The sequence below is a fragment of the Numida meleagris genome, chromosome 10 (genome assembly GCF_002078875.1).
Source record: "Numida meleagris isolate 19003 breed g44 Domestic line chromosome 10, NumMel1.0, whole genome shotgun sequence".
NCBI lineage: Eukaryota > Metazoa > Chordata > Aves > Galliformes > Numididae > Numida > Numida meleagris.
The window spans coordinates 2,474,778-2,497,783 of NC_034418.1; the positions used below are offsets into that span (position 1 = coordinate 2,474,778).

The 23,006-nt window shown below is 39.5% G+C and overlaps 2 protein-coding genes across 9 annotated transcripts; one reads left to right on the forward strand and one right to left on the reverse strand.

Moving 5' to 3' along the window:
* Positions 359-14,801, reverse strand: DNAAF1 (dynein axonemal assembly factor 1). 5 transcript variants are annotated; one of them, XM_021408626.1, is made up of 14 exons: positions 14,622-14,763; positions 14,101-14,313; positions 13,562-13,702; positions 12,940-13,075; positions 10,775-10,866; positions 9,734-9,955; positions 8,871-9,037; positions 8,470-8,591; positions 7,724-7,938; positions 6,506-6,766; positions 5,829-5,938; positions 3,248-3,316; positions 1,237-1,612; positions 359-924 (listed from the first exon to the last, which is right to left on the reverse strand). In XM_021408626.1, the coding sequence occupies exons 2-14, from the start codon at positions 14,216-14,218 to the stop codon at positions 827-829; spliced, it is 2,127 nt and encodes a 708-aa protein (XP_021264301.1). In that variant the 5' UTR covers positions 14,219-14,313; positions 14,622-14,763; the 3' UTR covers positions 359-826. The 5 variants fall into 5 exon arrangements, with proteins under 5 accessions (XP_021264301.1, XP_021264299.1, XP_021264300.1 ...); XM_021408624.1 differs by having other exon boundaries at positions 14,083-14,313; XM_021408625.1 differs by having other exon boundaries at positions 14,083-14,313; positions 14,579-14,725.
* HSDL1 (hydroxysteroid dehydrogenase like 1) lies at positions 3,698-21,038 on the forward strand. 4 transcript variants are annotated; one of them, XR_002442218.1, is made up of 6 exons: positions 3,698-4,582; positions 16,221-16,453; positions 17,086-17,531; positions 19,114-19,341; positions 20,134-20,460; positions 20,872-21,038. XR_002442218.1 is itself a non-coding variant. In XM_021408628.1 (5 exons), exons 1-5 carry the CDS (start codon positions 4,545-4,547, stop codon positions 20,233-20,235), a joined length of 1,047 nt encoding a protein of 348 aa, XP_021264303.1. In that variant the 5' UTR covers positions 3,698-4,544; the 3' UTR covers positions 20,236-21,038. The 4 variants fall into 4 exon arrangements, 3 of the variants coding, with proteins under 3 accessions (XP_021264303.1, XP_021264304.1, XP_021264305.1); XM_021408628.1 differs by having other exon boundaries at positions 20,134-21,038; XM_021408629.1 differs by lacking the exon at positions 3,698-4,582 and adding an exon at positions 14,732-14,854 and having other exon boundaries at positions 20,134-21,038.

A 23,006-nucleotide genomic window follows, 5' to 3' on the forward strand; every position in this document is an offset into this window, starting at 1 on the left:
GGAAAGAGAACCTTTTGGGAGTCGCTGCTCTTCCATTGCACATGGCACAAAACTACCACCATGGAGTAAAAGAGAAGCTACTGACAGAAGAATTCCCTTGGTCTGTTTTTTAATAACCAAATTATCTACCATTGACTGGATGGCTATTTTTGTTTCATTTGTTGTCAAGAGAAAAAAACATGAAAATGGCAGTCATAAGTAGATGCTGCACCACAGATTACCTTAAAAACTAAAACCGTATTTTCCATGTACGGTCATTATTTCTACATTTGTTTTTGCATAAACTATCATAATGTCTATGAATATTTGATCCTTAAAATCTTGGCTTGTCATTATAATCTACCCAGTACGACATGTATTGGTGAGATGACAGGTTACAAGTAGAATCTTTATTTAGTTCAAATGACAGAAACATGTTACAATATGGATTGAAACTATGTAAGTAACGAAACAATAAGTTATATAAGAACCATTTCTAGAAGAATCCAAAGAAAAGAAAAGGACATGACAGAATGGAATTTAACCTTAAAACACAAGTGCCCTCGCTTTTACTGGTGGTGCAGCTAGAAAGCTGCCTCAAAGAGATGAGGGATTTCCAGCACTTTTGGAAGGGGGAACACGAGGGCTTTATCTGCCCTAATCGTCACATGTTAGAGGCACATCAGCTCTTACTGACTGAAACACTCATGTTGAAGGCAGTGGGTTTTTATAAGTGTTAGGTCTATTTTAAAAAGTGGTCCCATTGCTGAACTTTGCATCTTGAGAATGACTGTACGCAGTCAGGCAGGCACGATGCTCCAGATATGGTCTGTTCTATTGAAAGCAATTAATCTAATCCCCTCTCTCTGTCCATGTCGTCAGGAGGTTCATGGAGATGTCCTTCACCTTCAGCCAGCAACTGTACTTCTCCATCACTACTGTGCCCTGTTAAAAGGCAAGTTAAAGGCAGGTGAAACTCGCTGGTGATCTCTAATACTGGAAATAGAAGTGTAGAACCCAGTTTTTAAAAACCATTTAAATTAAACACAGCAATGACTTCTGTGTAAAAAAAAAAAGAGAATGTTTTAATTTTTAATTGATTAGGATTCCCATATAAATAAAAGGAAGAGGTGATTGTTAAGTAATATGGTGGACTAAAAGTTGTTTTTTTTCCGCAAGAGCTAAACGCATCCTTAAAGTTAGTGTAAATGTGCTACCCATTTTTCTCTGTGATTAATTGTATTGCTGTAGTCTTACCAGGGCAAGCAATGGTGATTTTACTGTCCCCTCCCCATGGGCTGGGGTCATCTGGCTGATTGCAGACTGATGACAACAGTAGGTTATCAGTAGGTTGGGTGATGATCTCCTGTATCAAGACTTTACACGGGTTAGCTGGTTTGTCTTTGCTCTCCAAGTATCCCTCTGATTGTGAAGGCTCTGTAAAGAATTCTTTAACAAGGGGTCTAAAGCACTCCTTTTCTTGCTCTTTATGGATCTTACGCGCATTTGAGAAAATAGATGTTGCACCTTCTCCTACTGAGTCCTCAAATGTGGTTTTATTGTTTTCCTCCAACGCAGAATCACCATCATTTGTCATTTCAGAAATTATTTCAATCTTTGGGTTATATTCTTCCTGTAAAGGTAGAAAATGTAATTGAAAATATTATTCTGCTAGATGTAACAACAAAAAAATGTAAATATCCCTTGAATCCATACATCTATTGCTAGTCTTGATGTGATTTTTCTCCCAAAATTTACAGAAGATCTGCTTCATACCCATAGCTCTGCTTCTTTGCAAATTGACCTTGGATTAACTATGTCAGACATTAGCCATGAGCTGACTGTAAGCTACTAATCATTCACAAAAGAAAAAAAAAGGTCATCTTCCAGCAATTCAGCAACGTGTAGCCTCTAAATTTTTTTTCTTTTCCAATTCATCGTACCAAAATGAATATGAGCATTATATTAAAAAACACAAAGGATCCTAATTGAGTAGACCAGATCAGAGTAGTATGGTCCTTTGATTTACACCATGCTGGTTGGTACTGATCCAACCTGAACGCAAATTTCTTTTTATATCAGACTGAATAAAAACAAAAACCCAAAAGCACATACTTCAAGAGCACGTCATTGACAAGGGCAAGAGGATTCATGGGCTCAGATCTATCATTTTACCTTAACCACAACAAGAATTGAACTTTGACACTTCCAATGTTCAGGAAATGACCTTAACTAAGAGGTTATGGGAATTCAAGGCTGGATTTCTCCTAAAGAATTTATTCTGAAGTGGAGGGTTTGGGCAGTAAAGCAGCAGGACCAAGACTGAGAGGTCTACATTTCACCACTGTGAGCAATGCTTGCATGACTTACTTACACAATATACTGAACCTTGCTAGTGCTCTTTTTAAAATAAGACTTACCAGACACTACCCATAGAGATCTAACATCTTTATCTAACGTCATTTAAGAACCAAACACCCTGGGGAGTGTGAAAGTTGCAAACGTATGCTTTATTAATCCTCTTCATCCCTTGCTCTATTCCTTATCTTCTATTTAATTGGAGGCTTTGTTGGCCAAGACATTTTGCAACATTGGTAAAGCATGTGACCAGAAGAGCCAACGAAACTCATGCCTTACACAAAATTTTACAAGTCCCTCCAAGCTATTGCAGAACTGCATACTGTATCAGCCTATTTCCAGCACGACAAGTATGAGCCACCACTAGCACAAGAATCAAAGCTATGCTTTTAATCTTTGTTGTTTTACTTTTCTTTTTCCTCTTCTGTTTCTGTCTATAGTCTTGTCTAACAGATTAGTTTGAGCATAGCACAATGCTCATACGGGCATGGACCAAAGGGGCTGCAGCGCCAGCATTGTATCTCTAGTTTAAAGGGAAGCAAAAGAGTTTTGACCTCTGCATTTTAAGATGAAAGGTTTACTTTTATTCAGCTTATTAGTACTAGTAAAGTATACTTTACGAGTAATCTTCATTAAAAAACTATATTCTAAGAAATTAATCTTATTTAACTGTCACATTACTTGCTTTTAGTTTTTCATTCTCCAATTTTTACAATGCAAAAATTAAAAAAAAATCAAACTAAAAGAAAATTTACAAGGGGATAAAGAAGATCTGCCTAAACATCCATTTTAGTTTATAAATACACAACCAATTGCATCTCTCAAAACAGCATTTCACAACTTAGAATACCTTCTTTTCACAAAACATTAGTGAGGCAAACTTCATCAGTGGGATTATTAAGGATCTTACCTTTTGAATAAAAATTTCCTCTTCTGGAGGAAATTCATTTACGTCTATGTCTTCTAAATCAGGTAGTTCCTGAAGACAATCACAAAGTCAGTGGGAAAAGCTAGCTCCAATGAATAACATATGAGATCTTTATCTTCCTGGGAATATTTTTAATGCAATGCCCTTCCAGATAAGGGGCCACAAATAGAAAAACTGGACTGCCATGCTCTCCAGGATGACAGTTTTCTCTGTTAAACGTGTGGGAAACAGACAATTTATCTATTTCCAGAAATAGTAAATGGGAAAGCGATAAACTTAACGTCAAGTGGAATGCTCTTTTCTACTATGCTGTTTGACTATGAAAAAAAAAAAGGAAAGAGAAAAAAGAGGAAGAAAAATGGATAGACAAGAAGACACTAACAAGATTTTAAAAGGAAATGTGGTTTACATCTCTTGGCTCTCTGTTATCTATCAATAGACTTAAACTTAACTGTAATTCATTTTTCTGGTAACAGACAAAACAAGACCTTTTGTCCTTCTGAAACAGTTTATCAGGAAATTTTGTTAACCTAAATACAACTAATAAAACAATGTTTACTGTGAATGCGATGTAATTAAGGAAGTGGAACTGCAAACTTGCTGAGAATTGTTTCCCCTTGGACAGGATCAGTCCTTTCAGGTTTCCATTAGAAAACATTTTCTAAAACACATGCCAGTTGTTGACAATGAAAGCAAAAATAGAGGGTGGAAATACAAAATGACAGGTAGAACGTAATGCCTTTTTAGCAGTTTCTCAGTGCAAACTAATACTGGTAAAAGCATCTCCTTTAGAAAGATGTTTTAGAGCTGACTAGTTTTGTATAGCTATTTACTTGGCATAGCAGCATTGGGAACATCTGATCTGTACAGTCTTGTTGTGTGAAGACTACTACAGAAATAAAACAAATAAAACTTCTGTTTCCTGATGTGGTTGTGGCTAGTGTAGCATGTCCTGAATTCACATCGTTTTAGAAGAAAAAAATGAAAAATGTATGGATTAAGATTTGGAGGCAACTGTTACTGAGAAGAGTTTGGCGTCAGAAGGGAAACAGCTGTTAGTTCAAACACTGCCAAAGATTATGCATGAAAACCAGTTCGTGCACGTTTGGCTTGTTTCTGCTTAACAAAGGGATGTCAGATCCACTGCATCACAAATCCTCCCCCACTCTTCTCCCTTATATTACTACTGAGGCTGTCTACAGACTCCAGTATACAAATAAAGACTACAGTGCTGCTTCAGAGATTCTCATTTACAGCATCTTCACAGCCATCCCCTGCTATGTCAGTGCTAAATGTCTCCGGAAAATCTGCAATAGCGTAAGTATTGGAGGCTGCTGCCAGAAGCTCTTGACATTGTTAAATATTGTTTGTAGAATGGCATAGCATAGAACACTGAAATGTGTATTAATATGTGATTTTTTTTTCCCTTCTGTAGAATAAGAAGTAGGAATATTCTAATGTGTTGAAAGAAACTCCATGTAGGCATGCTGAACCATTTCTTTTATACCATGTTATGCAATAGTGCCATATAGCACCAAGAAAAGAGCTTGTATTTCAGTCCTGCGGGATCTGCTTATGAAAATGATACTGAATATACTTGGAATTGCTGCCCGTTCTCTCCACTATCCTTGTTAGGTCTGTTATCAAAAACACCTGAATGGGAAGACGCAGCAATAAACCCTCAACTGAAGCAATGTGCTGAGCCTTACAGAAATGTTTCTTTTTCCTGGAACGTTAAGAGCTCAGAAGAGATGTAACTGACTCTTCTAAAGCATTTCAGTAAGAATTCAGTTACCGATGTCACACAAGAGATATTAAGTTCTCTGGAAAATCGTAAGATAAAGAGCTTACTGTTGTGTCATAATCTGACACTGTCAGTTTAGCAGTAGTGTTCTAACTACTATTCAATATATCAAATAATAGTGCTTTGCACTCAAACTGCATTTCTCAGTGGTCACACTCGTCTTCATGGCTAAATGCGATGAAATGTTTAAATGTTTGCCTCATCAGATAAAAATCTTAGAAAACAGAAGAATGCATTAGAAATGCTAATCCCTTATTACCTACCTGAACCATGCACATTCTGCTTTTCCTGGAAATATGCTTGTAAGCATTATTTTGAGAACTAATTATAATATCTAATATTGCTAGCTAACATTGACACTAACTGGGTGGCTATGTGTTCCCCGTGTTTTTCCTGCGATTGTTTCTTTATCTTTTCAAATGAATATTTAATTGGAGTTTTCCTTAGCAGGACATATTTACTCCCTGGATTCTTTCTATTGTGATTTCTGTTTTTCAAACAAAAGCCCTCGCTAACTCTCTCCACAGAGAAATCATAGACCCAGGTCAACTTGTGGTGATCTATGGCCAAAGGACAAAATAGACTTTGGTAAATGTGGTAAATTCTTTCCACTTTATTATTTTTCTTTGTTTTCTCCTACTTTTCCTAATAGTGGATCTTACCTAGAAATCTGGCCATATATTTTATTTAGCCAGAATGTAACAGTAAATAATTTGGGAGTAGATAATGACCAAACCAAAATCTGAATCTAATACATACATCAAGACGAAGTTTCTCTGGTGCCTCAAGTTTGATCTGTTCGATTTCAGCACATTCACCCAGCTCAGGAACCACAGCCCTTTGAGAAGCTTTCTTCTCTCTTGGAAGGTCTAAGAAATAAAAATAGCTAGTTGCAGAGAACTAACAATAAAAGACTTCGTATGTTGCAAAACTGAGCACTGTAGAAGCAAACAGCTGAATCCAGTGCTTTGTCATAATCTTGGTCTTCTTTACATTTTATAAATATTTGTACTTTTCAATAACGTATTCCATATATTTATGTAAAAAAAGTATACCATATGTGAAGGTACAGAGCTGCCTCTTGAGTGATGTCCAGCTTTTGCTGGCAGAAACACCACACAGTTTGTAGGAGCAAGGGAAGCCTGTAAGCTCTCCTGTGCTGTCATTAAATCTAGCACATACACGAAGTAGAATCCCACTTTCATGTATCAGAAGCTGTAGACTGGGCACTCAGAATAGCTTTTTTTTTGTCATATTAAAATAATATTTTACTCAGAATTACTTGCTTTCCAACTCATTGCTACAGAAATCTAATAGGCTGTTCTTAGCAATGAATCAGCTGTTTGGAATCCCAGCAGAGGGGAGCTGTACTGAGTCTGTTGGGCTTATCATCTGTACTTCCCCAGTTTGGTTTGATTCTTCACTGTGTACGTTACCATCCATCTTCCTGTTGGAGTCTAAGCATTTGTTAGAATTTGATTCATGTGCATCCTCTTGAATTCTTGCAGTAATCCTTCCAGATAGGAAGTCGGTGTTATCTCCCCTGTCCATTAGGGGTGTTTTCACATCATCATGAGCATCAAAACTTTCATTTCCAAATTTCTCAGTCTTCTCTTGAGTTTCTTGCTGTTCTGATAGAGTTGATATCTCTGATGTATTATAATTTCCATCACTGTTACCTGGATTTGCAGATGCTCCTACAGAAGAAATGAGTTCACTAGAACTTCTGAGATAATCCGTCATTACTTATTCTAAATATCCAAACTGCATATGCTCTTAATAGGATAGCCCAAAATACACATCAAAAGCTCCTAGCTTGCTTGAGCAGCTATTCACAAATCAGCAGTCTTCCTAGCATTGTGGCACTGCTGTGGGTTTTCCCATCTCAATTCCCCTGCATCTACAGTTCTCCAGCAAAATCTCAGCTAGAGAGCACAATACGGTAAATTACTGTGTTATATTTATATTTAAATTTGGGAGGACTCACTACATTTAAATATACACTTGTGCATTTTGATAGATCAGTATCAGCTGCTGAAGTTATCATCTACTTTATGCAATCTACCAGCTAATTGCAAAACTTGTTAGTCAACTGTGTCTGACTTCAGAGCCTATAAAATGCCAAAACACACTACACAAATACTTCTCTGCACTGTAGTACTCCCTTATCATTTGGCTTCGGCCTTGTTTATCCTGAAACATGCATAGTGTCCTTCAAAAGGTTAGGCTGCAGATTATCAGCAGTCATAAATTTATTCTATCTTGAATAATGTGACAGGAAAATTAGTGGCACAGAAAAGGGCAGTTAAGTGAAACCTTAACTAATTAAAGACCTTCCTCAAATTACCTGTGTTACCACTGCAGCGGATAGGCTCTAGGTTGAAGCACTTACTGCTAATAAAAGCAGCAGTACAGGGGTATCTGGACGTGGACTTGTGGTTAATGTGCGGTTGTAATGTGGGCTCCTGGAGCCTAGGTGCCTCAATCCAGCTCATTTTGAATCGTGGGGAAATACAGCGTTTGGGTTGCTACCTGCCTCCGCTCATGAATATTTACTGCAACCACTACTGCCCTGACTAGCATCTGGTCCTCTGGTGTAGAGCACAACAGCTGGAAAAGCTGTGACAGAAACATCCAAAATATTAACCACAAACCTTCTACGGTGTCTGTTGCACCTTCATTTCCATGTTTTGCACCTGCACCTCTTCCTTCTACATATTTCTGTGTTTTCCTTTCCTCTGCTTTTTGCCTGATTGCTGCTAAAGCATCAATGCTATCTTGGATTTTTTTTCTCTCTCTAGTTTCCCATTTTTCCCTTTCGGCCTTCTCAGCTTCAATCCCTCCAACAGCCCAGGCTTCCGCACAGGCTCTATGGAAAAGAAAAGAGCTCACTGTAACACAGCCAAAAAGCTCGTCTCTCTGACAGAAGATAAATTTAAAATAGTTTGTAACAGCACAAAGTATCTTCAACAGAGAAAAGGCAGATAGCAATGGCAATCCCCCATGCAACAGGGCTTCACATGCATCTTTTCTTGCAAGCTGAACTGCAACAAAAGAAACAAAATTATCTATGCACCAGTGATTATAACACTAGAGATCCATAAGGAGTGGTGATCATGGCTCTGCTTTCCCAGACACCTGCTCCGTTTCCGCTGAAATAAGGATTTGATTCTGCAGTCTGCAGACTTTTTGTAGAACAATTCTATTCAATACCTAATAATCTTTTTTTTTAAGGTATGTAGATGTAAACTTTGTAGTATAATTCTATTGTAATGAAAGTTACCTGCCCTCAATAAATTAAACCAGTCTTCCTTTCCTTCCATGAAAATATTTATAAAAAAATAGACGTAAGATCATTTGAGCCTTTCTGCTGTGTAAAGAAGATGCCTCTGTTTCTTACCTGTCCTTTGGGAATACTGGTCTGTCATCCAGATACGTTAGCTGTTTTAGTCGAACAGTAAGTGTTTTTCTATAATTAGCGATTTTCTTAATCACTTGATTTCCCATTAAATTCAGCACATGCTGGAGAAACAGGAAAATAATTTTTAAAGTTGAGCTGCAAACAAACTAACAATCTAACAAACAAAAACCATACAACTTGGATACGCAGTCTCCACCCTTTCAAAAACAAATGTTGAATAAAACATCTTAGTTGTTGTAAGGAATGTAAAAAAAGGGCTAATAATGTTTAATAACACTTATTTTAGACCATGACCCATTATGTGTTGGACGACCTGACAAAACAACTTTATAGGATTCATCCATATACTTAATCCATACCCTCAGCTGTATTCGGCTTACCAAATTAGGCATTGTCTCCAGAATAGTTATAATATTTGGATCACTTAAGTTGTTGTGGGAAAGATCAAGAACAGAAATACTTGGGCATTCTTGCAAGTGTTGTATGTCTTCCACTGTTTCTAACTTATTGTGAGCAATCTGCAGAGTGTTCAGGACTTTCAGACAAGCTGTCAGACAAAAAGAACACAATGAAAAGAAAGGTAAGAGTCACTGCTTCACAGAAGATTTTCTGGAGCAAGTAGAATTTTCAACATCACTGCTTATATTGAAATGTGGGCAGCTTTTTTCTGAGTTTGTTGTTCTGCTTGTATGTATTTTTAGCTATGCCTCCAAAGGTGCTTTCCTCACCTCAAGAAAAATAGTTATTTGTTTTAATGCTGGTTGGTTCTTGTTAATTCATGTTTCAAACTAGTCAGTTACACAAAAACAAACACTTCTGTTTTAGATTACTCTTAATGTACATAAAGGAAAATATGTCCTTTAACAGATGTGAAAGATTTGGTATCACTTCTTCAACTGCCAAAGCACACTGTAACTGCAAAGTAAATGGTAAAACACAGATTGACAGCCTGTCTGCAAAACAGAGAAGCACTGAGATGGTATTAAGAAGTGAGGAAATACTAAATTGTTCTGGCTCTTTGTATTTAAGTAGTTATTATGTTTTCTGTTTACTCAGATATTTAAACTGCAGAACTACTAAACTAAAATACATAGGTTTGACTTGTTGATAGTAGCCTTGTGGACTTTGGTATTGGATATTGTACAACATTTTGATATAAGTAATAATAATTAAAAAATCAAACTACTGTTAAATCCTATGAATATGGGCTTCTTGTAACTTAAAATGTCTTTTCTGTTCTTACAGAGATTTTCAATGGTCTTGACATAGTTGTTACTTATATTGAGGGAATCCAGCTTTTGTAAGGATTCCAAGTTTTCAATTCTGTTAATTAAATTGAGCTGCAAGTAGAGGCAGCGCAACTCTGTCAGAGCCTCCAAATTCTCAATTTTTGTTAAGCCATTGCATTCCAGCCATAAACACTTCAATCCAGTATACTCTTCAAGATTCTCCAGGCGGTCAAATCCTGCAGAAAAAAAAAGATGTTTCAAAATGAAATTGCATTGGCTAAAATTAAATTATTTGAAATGTAAATTTCATTAAGCCACTGCTGCTGAAACAGCCTGTGAGAATACTTGCATTAAAATTGATGGTAAGACTTCTAGGAATTCAGTTTCTTCCATTAAGGGAGACAATGTATGTATAAGGTACCTATTCCAGACTATATCTTGTGGAGCCCTTTAGATTCTCAAATACTGAGGAAATAGTAACTATAAAGTCAAATGTTGAGGGTAGGTTTAGCATGTTGTGTTTATTTAAAACAATTCTTACACCATCCCGAATAATCATACAAAAAACTGCTCAGAGATCAGAAAAGGGTGATCCATTCTAGCAACTTTTTTTCTTTCAGTAGTATTTAAGGGCATGCAGCATGTGTTTACTGTTGTTTTGTCAGTACCAAAACCTGGTAAACAACTTTGTTACACAAACACATTTAAAAATAAAATTTATATATACTTTCCTCTGAATGCAAATTAGATCAGTATTTTGAGACATCATTTCTCAGAGGCTACTGTTTTCTAAAAAAGTGTCTCTTAATTCCTATCTATCTCTTGAATGAGTCTTGAATGAATCAGGCCTATAATCAGTTTACTTTTCTACCTTCATGTTTGCTCATTTTGTTTCACAACTACATTATTATATCAAATTAAATCATGTTTCTCATTTAAAAGAATGTTTAAATATCCACCTTACTTCAGTGAGCCATAAACTAGATTCCCTGATAGAATACTATTTAGAATGATAAATCTATACAATCTTCTATACAATCTAGTCCTCAGCTTACCTTTATAATGCAAGTAAAGCGTATCATTTAAGGATGGGGTCAAGTATAATTTGTGTTGCTTACAAATGTCTTGCAGAATCTTTTTTGTCATTCTAAAAGAACAATAGGAAGCAGAAACAAAAAGAAGTATTTCAGCACACATTCTGCAATCTTTTTTTTAAACAGATTTCAGTGCAAAATAATTTATAGTTCTTTTATGCAAGAGAAATAACTACAGCTTACAAGACTATACTCAGAGTGAAAAAGCTGTAGATTTTTTTACAGTTGCTTTCCATTCCTACCCGTCTGAAGTCAGTTACCAGGTCCTTCCTACTTTTGCTATAAAAATAGAAAGTAGGTAGGGAATTAGAGAGTTCATCCTCTTGAAAAGGTGCACCATGATTTTTTGTTACACTCTGGTTATTTCTTTTCCCATTCTTTCCTCCATTTTTTGCAGGATCTTGGTGCAGGATTTTGGTGCACGATCTTTGCTGGCATAACCAATAAGCAACATCTAGGACTCTGTCACAATTTGAGACTAGAAAATCAATAGTTATCAACCTAACATTTTAATGAGAGATTGTCAGTCAAGAAAGTTTTAGTACACCACTATAATTGGCTAGGAATGCCAGAGCAGAAAATGAGAAGCATGAGTTAAATGGTAATTATTTAATATTCAGTTCCACTCCTGAGAGGATTTATGCAGGTGAGAACCCAGAAAAGGATACCAAGAGAAGCCGAGGACTACAGATGTGCAGGGACAGGGATAAATTTCCAGATATCGGAGATCCTGTCCTAGAAAGCACTGCACTGACAGTTTCACGGAGGTGACAGTTCTCTAGAACAGATTTTACAAAGAAAAACTGGATACTGTTTTTGGAGGCCAGTGTACACAGCTAAACACAATTTTGTAACATTATAGGGAATAATCTTGGGAACCCATCACAAAAATATCTAGTAAGAACATTCTAAAGTTGAAAATACAGATTTTTTCCTGTTTGGGAAGATTAGATCGTTTTAAAACAAAATTCCATTCAAAATATAACTTGTAGTAGACATCCTCCACTTAAGGAAATATTGCAATAACATGATATTATATGATCCAAAATTATTTTCCACTTCCGAATCCCTTATTAATAGATTGAACTTTGCATTTGTGGTCTTAAGTATTTGTAGCACTAAAACTTTTAACACTAAGACTTCCTTGGCAACAAGGTATTTTCAAAACAAACAAACAACACCATGAGTAAAGGCAGTGAAGGTGTACAATGAACTTTATTTTAGAGATTTTTCTTTTAGATATAGTCATTTACCATGTTGTAAACTTCAATACTGCTGAAGAACAAAACTCTAATGCAGTCATCTGACTAGTTCTTGGGGCAATATAAAATATGATTGTCAGCCTGTTACTGCTCCATAGGCCAAATATGCCTGAAATAAATCTCTGAAGGAATGAAGGATTTATAAACGTTGAGCAAAATCTCTAAAATGTACTGTTTTCTTGCATTGTGAACCGAGGTATGTTACTATACACTATGTACATGCAGTGTATTGCGCTGATTTTCATTGTGCTATTTAGAGTAGCATTTAATCAAATTATCAGCATCCTTAGGCAACTTACAGAACCATAAAATGTGTTCCTTAAGAATACTAATTATCATATGCATTTGTTGCACACTGACATCATTCTTCATTAGAATTTAATTTTGATGTGTGCTGGCCTGATTAGCCTGGGATAGTGAAGTTCAACCTACTTCCACTTGTTCCTACTTCCACAGTCCAACCTACTTCCTGGTAACTTGGAGGAACTCTGTCTCTTCACATACCTCTACCAAAACAACCTGTCATGACAACTGTAATATTTACACTTGAGACCATTTAATACAGTGCATCCTTTGAATTTGTACTGAGAAATGGTCAAATCTGCTCCCACAAGAGTTTGCACAACTTTGTCAAAATCCATTAAATAGATTACATCATATATTTAAAAGGTAGTTTGCTAAATAAAAAAGAAGTACAGCTGCTGGAAATATCAGCAATTCCCGAGTTATTCATTAGTCTGAAGTTCATCTTCAAAATCATTCTCCAGAGTTAAGGTTAATATGTAGAGTGTGAAAATGTGAAACTCCTATTTATTTCAATGATGCCAAGGTTTAAGTAAAAACCATCAATAAACAGTATTTTACCTTACGCAGCCCCCCTTTTCTTCTGTCTTTTGACTGAGTGAGCTGGTTACTGACTTGTGATCACCAACGAATTTTTGTTCATTCCGTTGATCTGTTCTGGAAGTACAGCTGATGGCTTTCTCCTCAGTTTCAACATCTTTGTTGTAAGAAAACAAGTTGCAGTTCAACATGGGTGGAGGAATATGTGTCACATTTCCAGTTACTTCAGAGAAATACTGAAAAGCACTTGAATATGAATTTCAAGAAAAGTTGTGTTCTAATCAAGATTTCTGCAGATCTTTTTAATTAAAACAAGCTTAACTTTCTGTAGGAGGCAGAATAGAAAAATAACTAGAAATTGCTAAATAAAAGAAACTGCTGAAATATTGCAATTGTTTACATATGAAAGTCAGGCAAAACACACTAGTCTTAAGTATTATAATGTACAGTGATAATACAGTAATGGCACCAATGTTTTTATCGTCTTAGACATCTACTGTATATTACACGTAATTAGCAACAATTAGAGTATAACAAGACTACTGAAGATTACTTTACATGCTAAGACTACTTTAACATGTCAAGATAATGGTATATCAGAGTCAATACAAAAACTGTTTGTCTTGTTCCTCCACAAATTTACCTTTTTGCACTTTTTGGAGGGTGTCTCCAGTGCTATAGTCATTCAAACTGTCTTTACTCTGCCTCTGGGTAATGGCATTTTCAACAGTTTTCTCTTCAGATTCTTGCTCAGAACCTTGTAGTTGTGCTTCTGGTCCTGACACTTAAAAAAGAGACAGTGCAAACAAGATGATTATACCAGATCATTTAAATATGATAATAATTAGAACAATCAGAGGTCAGGCTGGATGTATGACTTCAAAACAAAAGGTATACTACCAGAAAAAGAAAATTAAAGAAACAAGGAATGGCAGGGGGAGAGGGGAGTGGAGGGGAAGAGGGAGGAAAGGAAAGGAAAAGGAAGAGGAAGGGAAAGGAAACAGAAGGGAAGGGCTGGTGGTAAGCCTCAGTTACAGCAAGGTTTTCAGTGAATTCAGTGGGAGAAAGAATAAATTCAGCAACAGACTTTACTTCTCAGTTGCACGGACTCAGTTCAGTAACTGTTCCCCAACACCCCCCAGCAGGACAGCTGGCAGGGCTCACCCCTGCTGACAGGACCACCTTCACTCTGTGCGTGGGCAGCTTGATTTCCAGTGTTGCTCAGAGTCTCTCCCAACACCTCTGGTGCAATGATTGCTCCTTCGAGGCTTCTGTCCAATTTTCTGCTGCGTGATTGCATTTTGAAATGCAAGATTTAGACAAGCTGTGTCAGGTCGGTGTGTGGCTTACAGCCCTACTGCCAGACACTACGTCCAAAAGCTTTAGGAGGAGGACCTGCCATAGACAAAGGAGATCGGAATGAGGGGATTATGGAGCATAGGGCTGCTCACTGGGGGGCACCCTGCCAACGTGGCTGGCACACGGCAGACCTCACTCAGCACAGAGCAGCACATGAGAAGGCCGCAGGAGCTGAGCGAGGCGCTGTTCCCGTCAGGGCGGGCAGGCCGGGGGGCAGCGACGCTGCTCCAGCACAGCCCCAAGCAGTGCCAGCCTGCAGCCCCTCAGACAGCTCTCCCATAGAAACCTCCGTTCCCTTTACCTGCCCCCGCAGCTCGGCCTGGGCCGGCAGCTGGGACACTAACCGGGTTTCCGAGGCCAGCAACCTGTCCGGGCCCGGCCGCGGTCCTTCCCGGGCAACAGAAGCTGTACACCGAGCGGGAATGGACCCGGGGCCGAGCGAGACCTCCTCGCTCGCGCGTCAACGGCCGCCGCCGCCATGGCAACGCCGTGCGCGCCCATAAGGCCCCGCGGCCGCTGCCGGCACTCTGGTGACGGCGGCGCTGTGTGGGGCGCGGGATCGCTGTGCTGCAGCGCGGTATGGCCGGGGCTGGGGCAGGCCGTCAGGGCCACGGCGCGGCGCTGGGCGGAGGAGGGGCGAGATGCGGGCAGGGGTCTGGGGTCACGGGCTGGTACTAAAAAAAAAAAGGGCATTTCCATGATTTCTTACAGTCATAGAATGGCATAGGTCGGAGGAGATCTTAAAGATCATCCAGTTCCAACCCCCTGCCATGGGCTGGGTGCCACCTCCCAGCTCAGGCTGCGGGTCCCATATGTGGCCTTGGGCACCTCCCCAGGGATGGGGCACCCACAGCTTCACTGGGCAGCAGTGCCAGGGCCTTCCTGCCCTCTAAGTGAAGAATTTCCTCCTCATTATCTAATCTAAATCTCCCATCTTTCAGCTTAAGGCCATTCCCTCTTGTCCTGTCACTATCTACCCATATAGAAAGTTTGTGCTGCTTATAAGCTCCCCTCGAGTGCTGAAATGCTGCAGTGAAGTCTCACCAAAGCTTTCTCCAGGCTCTACAAGCCCAGTTCTCTCAACTTGTCTTCACAGGAGAGATGCTCCATCTGTCTGATCATCTTCGTGGCCTCCTCTGGACCTGCTCTGACAGCTCCATATCCCTCCTGTACTGGGGTTCCCAGGCATGGGAATAGTAGCCCAAATGGGGCCTCATGATGGCAGAGTAGAAGGGGACAACCCCCTCCCTTGCCCTGCTGTCACCCCTCTGTTGATGCAGCCCAGGATTCCATTGACTTTCCAGGCTGCAAGTGCACACCGGTGGCTCATATTCTGCCCTTCATGTACTGGGATCCCAGTGTCCTTCTCATCATGGCTGTTCTCAATGAATTCTTCTCCCAGTCTGTAGACCTGTATACCTGGCATTGCCCCGACCCAAGTGCAACACCTTGCAATTGGCCTTGTTGAACCTCATTAGGTTCTTGTGTGCCCCCTTTCTGTGCCTGTCCAGGCCCTCTGGATGGCATTGCTTCCTTCCATGGTGTCAGCTGTACCACTCTTCTTGGTGTCATCTGCAAACTTGCTGATGATGCACTTGATATAATCAAATTGATCTTACTCTGTATCTGTATTTTGATATTTGTTGTTCATGTTCTTCGTGGAAGCTTTGTCATATTTTCACATCTAGAGGATTTAATGTGTTTTTTCTAATTATCAAGGGATTATGTGTTTTTGTTTTTTTTTTCTTCTAGAAGGTACTGCTGACTGATTCCTGAAGTTGCCCTACTTCTATTATTTTTAGTGTTGCATCATCATTGATGGGACTGCAGTAAAAACTGTTTAGTTGCCACTCCCTGGTGTAGCACAGTTGGAATTGCTGAATCTCAGAGCTTTGAAAAGGTTGAAGAGGAGATTATAATTGCCGGTGTCTTTTTCTTTTAAGACTTCTGATCACCATGGCTGCAGTGGATCGCTTCAACCTGCTGTACAGAGAGATCAGTCGTTCCTGCAGTTTTTACATCGAGGCTCTGGCTATAGTTGGAGCTTGGTACACAGTCAGAAAATGTGTGACTCTTGTGTTTGACACTTATAGCATGCTCAGGCTGCATGCTATTCCAAAGCTGGTTGGTGAGATTGATATTGTCAAGCGGTATGGAAGATGGGCAGTGGTCACTGGTAAGAGACTGAAACAGTATATTTGCTTATGCTTATATGATTTGCTGGATGAGCTGTATGTCACAAGCTGGGGTCTGTCAGGTCACAGCTGCAGGGTGAAAACAAGTTAATTTGCCTGAGTACTGATGCATGTTCAGCACCTTAGTCGATTCAGTTCCTCAGGAGAGGTAAACACAGTGTGTTGTCTGGGAAAGAATCCCAGACCAGCTTATCTCAGAAACTTCAAGGTATGTCCCAAGCACAAATAAGGGAACATGAGGATCTGTAAGCAACCATGGGGGTGGCAGGCAGGCCTGGTTGACAGAGGTGCAACCAATGTACTGTTTTTGCTATGAGAGTTTCACATGCTCCCTTGCTCAATTTTTCAACAAGGTTTAAGTCACACACCTGACATACTCTGTGTTTATTAAGCACTTTGGTGTTGCCACAGACAACATGAAACCTGTGTTGATGTGGGATTGCAGGAGGTTGCTGATAACATGATTATCTTTGGTGTTGTGGTTTTGAGATCAGCATAATCAGTGCCATGTCATCTTCAGAGAAGGGAATAAAGCTACAACTAAAAGCACTGCTGAAATAGAAGTCTGGACTGGTTCTGACTTACCCTGATTTTTTTTTTCTATTAATTACAGGTAGCACAGATGGTATTGGGAAGGCATATGCTGAAGAACTGGCCAAACGTGGTGTCAATATCATCTTAATCAGCCGAAGCAAAGAGAAGCTGGAGGCTGTATCTAGAACCATATCTGAAACTTATAAAGTGGAAACAGATTTCATAGTAGCTGACTTCAGTAAGGGGCGTGAGGCTTACCAAGCCATTAAGGAGGGCCTGAAAGATAGAGAAATCGGAATTTTGGTGAATAACGTAGGACTGTTTAATACCTACCCGGACTATTTTACTAACCTGTCTGAGGATATGCTGTGGGACATGATCAACGTAAATATTGCTTCTGCTAACATGATGGTGCATATCGTGTTGCCAGGCATGGTAGAGAAGAAGAAAGGTGCAATTGTGAATGTCTCATCTGCTTCCTGTTGTCAGCCAACACCAATGCTAACAATCTATGGAGCCTCTAAAGTAAGTCGGTGTGTGATGTTTTAATGGTATGCACTGAAGAGTAAAAGCATTATAGGCTGTGGGTTTCTTTTCTTTTTTCAAGCACATTTAGAAAAGGATATCAAAACTCTTGAAAGTTTTCTAGGGATTTTTTTTGCATATCATGTATTATGCTGCAAATTTTCCCTTACCGGTAATGGGCTTTGAACCAAAGTCTGCTATGCGGATTATGTGTGAACTTCAGCATAACAGTACTTCTAGGGGAAATGTCATCTGCCTTGGAGAAATGATGTACGAGCCAGTAGTGGCAATTCTTTGACCCACTAAAAGGCTGAGGATTTTCTTCTCTCTTCTGTTGCTGAACTGTGCAGAGATATCTCAATGTACTTGCAGACTGATTATTTGGTAGCATGATGGACAAGCCACTGCTGCAACAAGAGCTATGGCAAAAAAAAAAAAAAAAAAAGCCCCAAAAACAACAACAACAAAAAAAACAGCCTAAAACAATGCAACACAGTCCTTCAGCTAATACCAAGTAGCTAGGAGGAGCAGAATGCTTCTTAACGCTGATGTCTATACAATGTCTAGGGAGAAATTAAAAAGAACTTCCACAGAATTATTCTTCCTCAGGAGAGCCAGCCAGTAGTGAATAGGACCTCAGCGAGGTGATGCTGGAAACGTGAATGTGCATGAGGATGCAGACTTAGGCAGGATAATTTGCCACTTAATCCACAGAAGCAAGTGAAATAGTGGAAGGATCTCCTCCAGATCCAGCTGTCTAAACACAGCAGTTATTGTTTTGGTCAGATGGTTGCTGCCCTCTTCTGGATCCCAACCCTCGTACAGCCTTCTTCCAAGATAGCTCTTGTGAGGAATGTCGTTGGTTTTACTCCTGGCAGAAGGAAGTGCTTGCAAGGTATGACTCCTTGCAGACTTTCTTCAGTATGGAAACTGGCTTAAGATTCCTATCTGTTGCAGAGCATCTGTACCTTGGTTATGCTAACTATATGTAGACCTGAGCTATATCAATGAATGGAAAAGAATAAAAACTACTAAAATGTCTTACTTTAGCTAGCATCATTAATCTAGATCCTAGATCAGCAACCCAGTTTAAAGCATAGTCTATGAACAGTTACTTAAGCACTGAAAAGGGTACAAACTGCTCTAGCATCCTTTAGGTTCCTTGTGCATGAACAGCGTAGGGTGTTCATAGTAGTTGATTTGCTTGCTTTTGTTTTTGGTTGTTTTCCTAAAGTAGATGTAAGAGCCATTTGTAGAAGATGTTTTTCCAACAGTGGGTTGGGAACAGTGCTTTTGGAAGGCCATTTAGGAGCAGAAACCCCTTCACTCACAAGCAGTCTAAATTGTTCTCTCTGAGAAGTGGTCATGCAGCACAGCCCTAGCTTTAGCATGGCATCAGTGTTGTTCACCTGTGAGACTGAGGCAAGCTCACTTCTCATTCTGATTCCCAGATATCAGGCTTGTGCTTTTTCATGTTTCAAGTATGCTACAGCTTTTCTGTAGTTTTAATAAAACTCTGCACTGGGACTTCATTGTAAAAACAAAGAAAACTGAATATCTTTTTCTGCTTTTGTTTTTCTAGGCCTACTTGGACTATTTCAGTAGAGCATTGTATTATGAATATGCTTCAAAAGGAATTTTTATTCAGAGTTTAACCCCATTTGTAATTGCTACAAAAATGGTATCATGCAGTAGCATTGCATCAAAGAGATCTTTCTTTTTTCCTTCTGCTGAAGAATACGCAAGTCACGCTATTTCTACCCTTGGGTTATCCAAAAGGACTCCTGGTTACTGGAAGCATTCAATACAGGTAAAGGAAGTTATCAAACTACTTAACGTTTGTCATGAAAAAAATAAGCCGTTTCATTCCTTAGGAGTCTGAATGAAACTATGTCAGTGTTCTGGAAAAGTACAGCATATACCATAGGACCTAAAGGCATTGTGCAGTGTTATCTCACTCATTCCACTTAAAAGAACATACACTCGGCCATAATTATTTTTAGAATTAGAATACAGTTAGGAATTGGATCCACTACGAACAAAAGTAGCTTCTTGCTCAATCTTAATTTATTGAGTGCATCTCTACTTTGGGATAGGCAAGGAAGATGGAAAAATGCAGGAAAAAATGCACATTATTAACCTAAGCTACATGGAAGCAGGTTCTTTGTATGTTAGGCTTTGAATTTTGGGGAAGATGGTGGGCCCTGACATCGCTTTATGATATTACCTAGTTGATAGAGCCAGAAGGCATTGAAGTGTGGATTACTCCAAAGTAAAGACAAGAAACAGGAAGGATTCTGTCAAGATTTGTGAATTAAACAAAGTAGGCAGTATTGTTGATGAACAAAGCACTTCATTATTTATTTGTAGAACCTGACCATTGTGTGAACTCCACACACACAAGTGTGTGAACACATTCCTTCCAAAATGGCTAAATAACCTTGCATTCAACTAACTAAAAGTTTTAGTTGCTTGTGTTCATACTGGTATTGTTGTACTTTTAGTGGTAGTTTGAGAAACTGTTTATTTAATGGAACATATCTTAATCTGTTTCCCCCTTTCTTCTTTCTCTCTTCCCTTATCACCCTGTGCTTCTCCACAGTTCACACTGGGTCAACGTCTACCTGAATGGATCTGGGCATGGTTTACACAATACTTCTGCAGAATTGTACGCAAGGAGGCTTTAACACACAAAGCAGAATAGGAATGTCCAGATGTCCAGTATAAATGAGTACTGGAATCTGATCAGAGTACTACAAAACTGCCAAGTGAATCCTGGATTTACTGTAATTTATCCATATCTTGCTGAACAGTGTAACTAGTGTTACTCATAACAATAACCTAGACATTATAAGTTTGGATCCTGCATCTTTGTGCTACGTAGCTCCGTCTCTGCATTCCTCCAGGACAAAGAGTTGATCTTGCATAGGTTAGTCTCAGTTCACTTTGTCTCTAAGGTAATCGGACAGGAGCAGATATAACATTAATTCTGATAGTAAATAACTGTCTTTTGCATAGTGCTGAGTAATCTTGATTTGTAAAGTTAACAGAATTTGAGAATTCTCCATCTCTGGTGATAATGGGCCCAAAACAAACCATATTGTTTTAAAAAGACAGTCCTAGTCAATTAATATGCAGTTTATGAGAGTCTTCTGATCTTTCCATGGCAGATATTCGTATGTTTTAAGGGAAAATATTGTTGCTTTTGAATGAGGTACTTAGCAGAATTAAGATGTATGATAAAGTCATACTAATTTGGAGTTTGTTTAAATGACAGAAAAGATCTTACAGAACTGCAAAGGAATTTGAAGATAATGTTTTTTTTTCTTTCTTATTCAAGTGTGGATGCTCTTGACAGCACTTCAAATATTCCTTCAGCAATCTGAAGCATGGCTGAAGAATTGAAACAGATTGTAAAAATACATTAGCTAAAGAAAAATAACAGAGAAATAGTGTGTTAAGAACAGTGGTTGGATTCATATGACAATTAAAAAAAAAGTTACTGAAGTCTTGATGCTGTATGACTTTTTATTTATATTAAAAATGTGTTTATATATATATTTAAAAGATGTCATCTGGTATCACGCTGCTTGGTATTTCTTGTAGAGTCTAAATTTCACAGCCATCCTTTCTTTGAACATATTTGCTATCTGGAACAAGATGTGACTTAAGATTCAGAAGATTCTTTCTGTGTTTTATATCATCATTAGTACTGCTTCTATAATATTACACTGAAATATCAAAATGATGAAAATAACTGTACAGTATTTTAATACATAGCACCATGTCTCTAGGCCAGAGCTCCTGTCAGGCTGCTGCCCCTTCAAACAGATTCATTTCCTCTTAATAAATTTTTCAGAAAACAGTTTTTGGCTACCTTCACAGCCCAGCTTCAGAATAAGAAATGAAACAGCTTGGCAAACTTCCCAAGGTCTGGCTGGCATTGTCCCCACGGCAAAACTGAAGTCTCTACGTTGTTTGGGTTGTTCCCAAAGTAACGCCTCTTATCTTTTTCAATGGAAGCTACAACAGAACACAATAATGCTGTTTGATAGAGCAAATTCTCAGCTATAAAAAAACAAACAAAAAAAAAAAAACTTTTTTTTAACCTAGGTGCTGCCATTAGCTCTGCATTTTTTCTGTCAATGAACAAGAGCCTGCATGCTTGCAGTAGCTGAGGTGACCACTGCTGAAACACACCACCTCACTGTGCTACATCCACTCATATACACCATATGAGTGTCACCATAAACATTCAGCAAGCATCAGTGAATGTCGGTGCCGTTTTTTTCACATGGAGGAATTCAATCACATCCCTTTGCCTCGTCTGCACTTCCAGTCAGGCACCGTTCTGTCAGACTGCCCCTCTGCTACCATCTGTGTCGGCAACAACATGTAATGGGATAGTAGTGGGAAGGTTCGGCCTCTACTGCCCTACCACCACCATCTGCCTCTGACGTTATGGGACAATATCTTAAAATATACAGCATTACTTTTGGAGCAGCAGATACCGTGGAGCAGGCAGCCCATGTCTGATCTTGAACTCCAGCAGCACGGCCTGTGTGCTGGGCGTGCTGCAGATGAGCTGCTGCAAACCAGCCTGGGAATACAAATCAACTCTACTTAGGCTCGGATCTTCAGATCCTTGAGTGGTATGTAGGATGAACTCTTATTTCTGCTCGTTTCCCTTTGTACAGTCCTGGTGGGACTGCGTCTCAGTGCTGTGCTCAGCGCTGGTCCTCTGGTTGCAGGAAAGACATAGAGGCCCTGGAGTGTGTCCAGAGAAGGGAGTGGAGCTGTGAGGGATCTGAGCACAGTCCTGTGGGAGTAGCTGAGGGAATGGGATGTGTCCATTGGAGAAGAGGCACTCCTGGGAGAGCTAATGGCTCTGCAACCCCTGACAGGAGGTGGGGCTGAGGGGGGTGGCCTTTGCTCCTAGGTATCATCGATAAGGTGAGAGGCGGTGATCTCAAGTTGCACCAGGGGAGGGTCAGGTTGGATATTAGGAACAATTTATTCTCTGAAAGAGTGAGGCACTGGCACAGCTGCCCAGGGAAGTGGGGGAGTCACTGTCTCTGGAGGTGTCCCAGAGCCATGGGGATGTGGCACTGAGGGACATGGGCAGTGAGCATGGTGGGGGTGGGCTGGGGTTGGACCTGGCGATCTGAGAGGTCTTTTCCAGCCTTAACGGTTCTGTGATTCTTTATCACTTGTTCGTAGTGCGTTCCTGCAGCCCAGTACTCTGCTTTTTGGGGGAAGGAGGGAGCAGGGCGTGGGCCGGGAGGGAAGCGAAGGGGGATCAGGGCAGGGACTTGTTGGCTCACTCTGTCTGCAGCTGACCACACTTTAAGCTGTTTGTTTCAACTGTATGTTGTTAGGAGCACACAATACACCTGCAATGACTTACGTGTACTTGAAAATGGGATTTAAAGAAGGCCGAGTGAAAAATACATTATTTTTTATCTAAGACTTAAA

Excerpts from the sequence above, each read along its gene's own strand:
- HSDL1 (XM_021408628.1), top strand. The coding sequence starts at position 4,545 with ATGTCAGTGCTAAATGTCTCCGGAAAATCTGCAATAGC. Across the intron at positions 4,583-16,220 it reads TCCGGAAAATCTGCAATAGC|ACTTCTGATCACCATGGCTG; the intron begins GTAAGTATTGGA and ends TTTTCTTTTAAG. Across the intron at positions 16,454-17,085 it reads AAGATGGGCAGTGGTCACTG|GTAGCACAGATGGTATTGGG; the intron begins GTAAGAGACTGA and ends TATTAATTACAG.
- DNAAF1 (XM_021408623.1), bottom strand. The coding sequence starts at position 14,778 with ATGGGCGCGCACGGCGTTGCCATGGCGGCGGCGGCCGTTGACGCGCGA. Across the intron at positions 10,867-12,939 it reads GAAAAGGGGGGCTGCGTAAG|AATGACAAAAAAGATTCTGC; the intron begins GTAAAATACTGT and ends TTGTTCTTTTAG. Across the intron at positions 7,939-8,469 it reads CCAGTATTCCCAAAGGACAG|AGCCTGTGCGGAAGCCTGGG; the intron begins GTAAGAAACAGA and ends TCTTTTCCATAG.